This window comes from Mytilus californianus, unplaced genomic scaffold, assembly GCF_021869535.1.
Source record: "Mytilus californianus isolate M0D057914Y unplaced genomic scaffold, xbMytCali1.0.p SCAF_7, whole genome shotgun sequence".
NCBI lineage: Eukaryota > Metazoa > Mollusca > Bivalvia > Mytilida > Mytilidae > Mytilus > Mytilus californianus.
The window spans coordinates 8714589-8723372 of NW_026262723.1; the positions used below are offsets into that span (position 1 = coordinate 8714589).

General features: G+C 32.0%; 1 protein-coding gene across 3 annotated transcripts; it reads left to right on the forward strand.

Annotated features, from left to right (window-relative positions):
• The first annotated feature begins 581 nt into the window (after positions 1 to 581).
• LOC127710014 (acyl carrier protein, mitochondrial-like) lies at positions 582 to 8784 on the forward strand. Of its 3 annotated transcripts, none has more exons than XM_052215732.1 (5): positions 582 to 778; positions 3732 to 3857; positions 6752 to 6839; positions 7375 to 7480; positions 8652 to 8784. In XM_052215732.1, exons 1-4 carry the CDS (start codon positions 623 to 625, stop codon positions 7464 to 7466), a joined length of 462 nt encoding a protein of 153 aa, XP_052071692.1. In that variant the 5' UTR covers positions 582 to 622; the 3' UTR covers positions 7467 to 7480; positions 8652 to 8784. The 3 variants fall into 3 exon arrangements, with proteins under 3 accessions (XP_052071692.1, XP_052071695.1, XP_052071694.1); XM_052215735.1 differs by lacking the exon at positions 3732 to 3857 and adding an exon at positions 3894 to 4010 and having other exon boundaries at positions 7375 to 7484; XM_052215734.1 differs by having other exon boundaries at positions 583 to 778; positions 7375 to 7484.

Genomic DNA, 8784 nt, shown 5'->3' on the forward strand with positions numbered 1-8784 from the left:
AATTGTATTTTTGTTACCAATAAGAAAAGGTTTGTTATTAACTAATTAATATGAAAGGCAGTCCAAACAAAGAAATTCCTTCAATATATCAATATATAGAACCAGAAGTCCATTACTCTAGTAATGGACTTCTGATAGAACATATAATCTAATCTAATCTAATCTAATCTAATCTAATCTAATCTAATCTAATCTAACTTATCTTTAAACCCCCTTTGTAGAGGAACCATATTTTCATATGTAGAACAGGTTCTCTCTTTATATACAGTGCTGCTTCTCCTTCCACCATTGGAAATTGGAAATCACATATCATTGCTTCTAACAATACTGGTATACACTGATATTCCAGTATTGTAGTATTTTTGAAAAAAAAAACCACAATACTGGAATAAAATTTTATTCCAGTATTGTAGTATTTAAAAAAAAACAAAAACACAATACTGGAATAAAATTTTATTCCAGTATTGTTAACAATATTTATCTTAATCAGTTTATTTTATTTGCGTTATTGTACGTTGTTAACGTTCAATCTACTGCGGTTATTAACTACCTCTTTTCCGGAAATTATACAAGTGTGCACCATCTATGGTTTTGTATTTACATAAGGTGAAGGTCACTGAAAATGGCTACTGTTGCGAGGAACGTGCGAGCACTGTTTAAATTTCACCCAACAGTTCTTAGACGATCAATTTGTAGATTTAGTGCAGTGTCATATGTACACAATAGACATCAAACAAATGAAATATGTTGCTTGAATTCCCACAAACTTCTATCCAAGGTAGATAATTGAGTTATCGGCTTTCCCATTTTTGAAGGACACACAATCAGGAGATGCAGAAAAATCATGTGTTATTGAGTAGCTCAGCTATTTATGATTTTTTTTTGTAATTTTATTGTTTGGGCTTAGAAATAACCTTTAAGGTAATGCCAACAAAAGCACATATCATTCACAAAGTTCAAATACAATATCAGATTCTTCAAAAGAACAATGAAGAAAGTGTAGCAGTGCTTCCCCTCACCTCTATGTTATAGATTTATAACCGCCATACATTACTTGAGCTAGTGGGGTACTCCTGTAGCTCAGTTGGTATAGCCCAAGATTACTCTGATGTCCAACGGCTGTTTTGCCAGACAAGCCATGCAAGCTGGGGACGTCAGAGCTCGTCCAATATCAAAAAGTGGATATTTGCCCGTCCAAAATGGATGAGCCGCTTCGTTGCTTCTGGAGAAGACTGACGGCCTTGGGTCCATATAAATCGGGCCTCAGTTTGTTCATTTTTCATTTATCTCTTCATTTATGCAAGTTTCACCTACATGTATCTGCCACCCTTTATTTTCTCATATTTGATATTTGAACAGTTTTCACAGTGACCCATCCATTCCTGTATTTTAACTTTCATTTTGAAAAATTGTCATGTGACAACAAGAAAAAGTAAACCTCAATGCATTATGGGAGCTGATTTATGCAATTGACCCTGGGTCAATATGAATACATAATCTAACACTTCGTTCATTTACGATGCAAATAAGCTGAATGGCCGAGGATATTCCGATTGTTATCATGGTTGCTACTAAAAGTTTATTGCGGAAATTAGCATAAAAATTTGCATACTTCAGTCTCGAGGCCGCGAAGTCTCTCGTAACTTGACATCCATTTGAAAATAAAAGTTAATGCAGGAATTGATGGGTCACTGTGAAAACTGTCCAAATATGAGAAAATAAAAGGTGGCAGGTAGGTGAAACTTGCATAAATGAAGAGATAAATGAAAAATGAACAAACTGAGGCCCTATTTATTTGGATCCAAGGCCATCAGTCGGCTTCAGAAGCAACGAAGCGATGCATCCATTTTGGACAGGCAAATATCCACTTTATGATATGGGACGAACTCTGACGTCCCACGGCCCCAGCTTGTCTGGCAAAACAGCCGTTGGACGTCAGAGTAATCTCGGACTAAGTTGGTAAAGCAGTGGCTTACTGTGCCAGGGGTTCCTGGTTCCAATCCTGGTACAGTAATTCATTATCCACTATTCCTTACATCTAAGTGGAGGATTGAATAATTTGGATTACCACATGCAGGGTTTTGTACTGTGAGAGTTCTTCTATTGTCAAATTTTCATCTATGCAGATCCCTGCTGTGTACATAGTTTAACAACCGATGACAATGGAACGTCAGTATTAATTTTTACTCGTTAAAAATTACGGACAAAATTAAAAATATTCAGGATGTTTCTAGAATTGATATGTTGGCGAAAGGTTTTAATAAAAAATTAGTGTTGGTCAGGAAACCCTTAACACATACCTTATTTATATGGTTCAGTTATCTTTTAATTCATAGGATGTGAACAAAAGTTATTGATTTATTAAATTAATATTCAACATGTTCAAGAAAAAGAAATACAAAACTACATCTGGTATTCACTCATTTCAGACTTATTTTTACAATTTCTTTGTGGTCAATCATGGTTGTCCAAGTATACATAATAAATGTATGTCTTAAGCATAGTTTACCAACACTGTTTAGGTACATGTATACATTTATTTGCCAATGGTGTTGTTAAAGGTTTAGATATTGGGTAATGCTTTTTATCATACTAACTTTTACATGTACGTGTAGTGTTGACATGCCTATTTTTGCTCATGAGAACCAAAAAAGAAGAAAACTTGCCGTACTCAAAAGGCAAGATTCCTGAAAAGAAAGATGGACAACTCAATAATCCTTCAGGTGCTCTATAAAAGGTCAAATTGGTGCTGAAGATATTTTCTCATATACATTTATATATAAATATTTACTTTTTGTTCTTATAAGATGTATATAAATATTTCTTTGTAGTGATACCGATTATCATTTTCAGCTAAGATATACTAAAAGTGCAAAAGTGATTACATCAGCAAAACCTTTGTACTTGATTACATCAGCAAATTATCTGTCTGGTTACATCAGCAACAAAACACTCTTAAAGTTGCAGCATGCAGTTTTATTTAAGTATATAATTTATTACCTCAGCAAAATCTAACATATCAGCTGAAAATTTGTCTTCATGGTTAAATCAGAGAAAAAAAAACATTTTAAAGTTTCGGCATACTAATATTTAAAAGTTTTTGAAGGAAAACAGCACTTACAATTTGAAAAAAAAATTAAACGGTAAAATTGAAGAGACAGAGATTTGGAAATGTTTTGTTAGTAGATTGTGTCATCTTGTTAGACAATCCATTACAAATTTGACATTGATATCATGTTGATAGCAACCCAGTATATAAAACTATATATATTCAGTCCTACTGTAAAAAATATATGGTCTTCAGGTCATTCATATTGCTTTTTTCCTGTCAATTAAGTTTCAGCCCTTTTTCATGTTGTATAAGCTTTCTCTCTGGTATCTCTTTTCAGAACCAAAAAATATTATATGTACATCATGTACATATGTATAAGAAAAAATTTGGAGGATGTGATCTTGCCCTGTCTGACACACCACATTCTTACAACATAAGATAACCAATGGGTCTTGATGGTGTATACAGGATAGAAAATAATTGGCAAAAATTTGAGAATAAAGAGAAAAATTGGCTACAGAAAATAAAGTATAGAGAATGATTGACCAAATACAAAATTACAGTAACAAATACTGAATAGAGAAAAATGGTCTATAAAATGAAAGAAAACAGAAATGGAGTCCCCCATCCAGACCCTCTTACATATTAAGTACAAGATAATCAATATTTTCTGCTTCAGATTTCACCTACAATTTTGACCTCTGGAGTGCGGTTTTATGGAAAAGCAAAATCGCTGCAGCCAGAAGAGATTACAGAACGTGTCATGAAAGTGTTGAAAGCTTATGACAAAATAACAGCAGACAAGGTATGATATTATATACATAATTCTCTATATTTCCAGACACCAATTTTAAACCTAACAAGATCATATGGTGCAGCTGTTCCAATGACCTTTGATGCTATTACACAGAGGGTCATGCTTGTTCTAAGATTGTATGACAAAATCAACCCAGAAAAGGTAAGAAAAGGACTTGAAATATTCTGATTGACAATCACATTTGAACATTTTGACAGGTCATCACAAAAAAAATGTTTTCAGATCTATACCCCGCAATTCCTCAGATTGAAATAATGGTCAAGTATGTAGGTTATAGATTCAGTAATACATGCAATGATTAATTTTAAACAAGTAAATAAAATATTTCCTATTTTATACGCCCGTTTACGGGACGTAATATGGTATACCGTTGTCCGTCCGTCCGTCCATCGGTCGTCAACTTGTCGGGCATTAACTCAAAAACACTTTAACGATTTTGCATAAAACTTTGGTGAATTGTTTATATCTAGTTACGTGAGCTCCATTTCGTTTTTTATAAATTTTAGATTTTACGTTTCTGAGTTATGGGGTTTTATTCATTAAAAAAAGGGGGATTTTCCAGTTTTCTGTCAATAACTCAAGAATGCTTTCACCAACTTGCAAGAAATTTTGGTTAATTGTTTATATCTATTGACATGAGCTCCCTTTTGATTTTTATAAATTTTAGATTTTACGTTTCCAAGTTTCAGGGTTTTATTCAAAAAAAAAAGGGGGATTTTCCAGTTTTCAGACAATAACTCAAAAATGCTTTCAGCAGTTCTCATGAAACTTTGATGAATTGTTTATATATATTGATGTAAGCTCCCTTCAGAATTTTATAAATTTTATTTGTTTATAGTCTGACAACAGATTTACTATTTTTTGTGCAACAGCATAGTGTATTGCACAACAGAAAGAAATCTTTAATTGAATATAAATTCAAATCATATAACCAATTTCAAGTTCTTTGACTACATTTATTCAGAAACCTATAATATGTCAAATATTTAATTACAATCCAAATTCAGACCTGTGTCAAGCTTGAATATTGTGACCATTTTTGCCCCAACTGACCAGGGTTGGACCTCTGCAGGCGTATCCAGCTGCGCTCAGCAAAGCAGTTTATTACAAACATCTTGTCAAATGTATCGTCCTGACATGTCTGATGTCTGCAATCGACCAATCACACAAGACAGAACATTCCAGAATTACACTTGACACAGTCCCCTTGCTACTCGGGTATGTAATGTGACTCAGATCTCAAAATGTCATAGAAGTTGGTGAGACTTTTTAAAACCCACACATTTCTTACATTATCATGGTTATGCAGCATATTTAAAAGGGGAAAGTAATATTTAAAAATTGGAGTTATTGGTATTCCCCCCCAACCCCCCTTATTTTTTTAAGCTGGCAGTATGAAGGAATCTGTCCGTCCGTCCTTTCATCCTTTCTACTGTCCCACTTTTGTATCCACGACTGCTCCTAAATTGCTTCACAGAACTTTCTCACATTTCCTTCCATACAATGTTATTGTGCACCTATTAATTTATTTTTTACCAGAATATTTTTTTTGATTTTTCGTACCAGAGCATGGATTTTGCCATTGCTATATTTTGGGTTGCCCATTTTCTATCTGCAACTCCTCTGAAACTCCTTATTACAATTTATGGAAACTTCAAACAAAACACACTGCATTTTTTTGGAGCCTTTCAATCAACTTAATTTTTATACGCCTGTTTATACTGTTCTCCATCCTTTTTGACTGTCCGTCTGGTGTCAACATGTCGGACAATTACTCAAATACGCTTTAACCAATTTTCATGAAACTTTGGTGAATTGTTTATATCTATTGATTTAAGATCCCGTTCAATTTTTATAAATTTATGACTTTACGTTTTCGAGTGGTTAGATTTTATTTATAAAAAAAAGGGGAGATTTTCCAGTTTTTGTACAATAACTCAAAAACGCTTTAACCAATTTTCATTAAACTTAAGTAAATTGTTTATATGTATTCACGTTAGCTCCCTTTCAATTTTTATTAATTTTAGATTTTAATTTTCCGAGTTCACTAACATGTCTTGCTGTTCTTATCCAAAACAATTGACAAATGCAATGACCTTTAAGACAATAGTTTTAGGGGTAAAGATTGCATTCATGAAACCCTTATGTGGATCCGATGGCTTGGTAGTTTTCAATTTTCCAGATTGTATCATAGTGCATTAGCACAACATTCTATACATTAAGGGAGACAGATTTATATAAGTTCTTCTTGTTTCTGAATCCTTGTATTTGGAATATAAATTTTCTATTGTATAATTGTAATTGCTGGTGCTTTTTTGAAAAATAAAATATTGTTTAAACTAACATTCCATACATCCTACCTATACAAATTTCAAGAAATTTATCATTGGAATATATATTCAGATAATCAAGTTACAAAATTATGTGTTTGGTATAACCATACTTATCAAGAAAAATAACATAAATTGTGCAATTATCTGTAATTAATGATGTCATTGTTAAAGTTATATTTAAAATTGGAGTTATCTTCCTTTATACATAGATGAAGTTGAAACAACTACAATTATATCTCCAATTCATAGTAATCATAAAGTAATGCCTTCCAATGCATAATACATTGCAATGTTTAATTTTTATTTTTCCAATGCAAAATGAATGCAATCTTTACTCTAATGTGCTCACTTTGATTAAATTGTCACAATGTGATGTCAAATGTTTTCCTCTGTAACATAAAATTACAGGAAAACTTCAAAATTACTACTCTTGATTTCCTCTCTTCCCATGATAGAGGTACATTACATGAAATTTTGTGGTTTCATTTTTTTTTTGAAATAAATAGTGCAAAGGATCTACACAAACTGATTTTTGAACATGTCTTTCAGCTTACTGAGGATTCTCATTTTATGAATGATATGGGTTTAGACAGCTTAGATCAAGTGGAAATAATTATGGCCATGGAAGATGAGTTTTGTAAGTACACAGAAATGATGTTATATACACCAGTTTAATTTCCTTAAATACAGATTGTCACTTGGAGCTTAGTTTTAATTGTGGTGTATAAAGATATTAATGATGTGGTATGGTTGTTGATGAGATAACTATCCATCAAAGATAAAAGGTCAATTGTGTGAACAATTACAGGTCACTGTGATGCCAAAATAAAATCAGTAAAACCCATATTGTATAATAAATAGCTCTAAAAGCCTAGAACGACAAACTGAACAAGTCAAAAGACCAGCAGCCTAATTTACCGGTATACTAAAAAAGTAAATGAAAAATACTTATGACAAAGAAAACACTGGTATACCACCATCTGGTTTGGGACAGGCACATTAAGAATGTAGAAGGGTTGAATATGTTTTGTGTGCACTTGTTGTCTCCCTTACACCAGAGCAAATAGTTTGACTGATGTGGGATAGAAGAATGATTATACTGATAATTTTATACTTGAAATGCTCTATTTGAAATTACAACTTACATTTTGTTGACTCTTTGTTTTGTTTAGCTTTTGAAATACCCGATTCTGATGCTGACAGATTAATGAGACCAAGAGATATTGTTCAGTATATATGTGATAAAGAAGATGTAATAGAATGATATTACTTTCAAATGTAGGTAAGAAAGGTCAAATCAAATTAAAGTTCCTGATCTACCTTCATCTGAAATATTTTGAGACATGAAGAATTTCATTCATCTTTATTGTTGATTTTTAAAATTTTAAAAATTAGAAACATTTTCAAATTTTTATGTAAAATACTATTCTAATGAAAAGATGAGGTAAAGGAGGACATGAGAATCTAAACTTAATGTTATAACAGAACTATCTCATGTTTTTCTAGTAAATTCTCCAGACAAGAAATTCAATTTTCACTTGAAAATATGGTAATTTCTTTGGACTTTGTAAGGATATGTATGCAATCTGTTATCTGCAAATAATTGTATTTTTCTGATAGGCCTTGTCAGGAATGATCCCTTTTGTTCATGTCATCACTTTTATAGTAAAATAGAATGGGAGGAAAATTTGACATTATTATTGATTGTAAATAAATGAAGAATGAAACAAAACGTGATGATTATTAAGAAAATATACTATATCTAGGAAAAGTATAGATCATATAAAATAAGAAGATGTGGTATGATTGCCAATGAGACAGCTATCCCCCAAATGACATAGAAGTTAACAATTATAGGTCACCATACGGCCTTCAACAATGAGAAAAACCAATACCGCATAGTCAGCTATAAAAGGCCCCTAAATGACAAATGTAAAACAATTCATACGAGAAAACTGATGGCCTAATTTATGTACAAAATAATGAATGAAGGAGAAGCTTAACCTCTTTTGTAGCTACAAGTGATTGGTAGAGACTTCGACAGAATCTTTCTAACATTATACTATTTTGCACCTATATTTTTTATCAAATTAATTTAAGGTTTTATGTAGAAAACATCATGAACATGCACTTTGCCATATCTTTACGAATTTTAAATTGTATTTAAACATTATGATATACACTTGTTATGTGTATATCCTACAACTTTGTTGATATAGTCCCTGATATAGTCCCTTTGAATTCTGCGTAAACAACTTATGTGAAGATATAAATATTTCACTGCATCTTGCAAATATTACAAGCAGTATACAAATGACATTTCATTAAAAGCTCTCACTGCAATACTGTGGTTCACAGGGTTGGATCGACATATTTCAATCAATTAAAAACTTGTGGAGTATGTTTATTCAAATTCAGTGTAATGATAAAAAGTGTTTGTCTTTTGCAGGTAGAAAAAGGAAGGAAATATTTGAAGAAAAGAACTAATATTACGACTTTAAGCATTGTGTTACATCAATAATGTTCCAATTCAGTGTGTGAAATTGTCAATATTTGTTAATTCAGTAAATTTTACAATATGA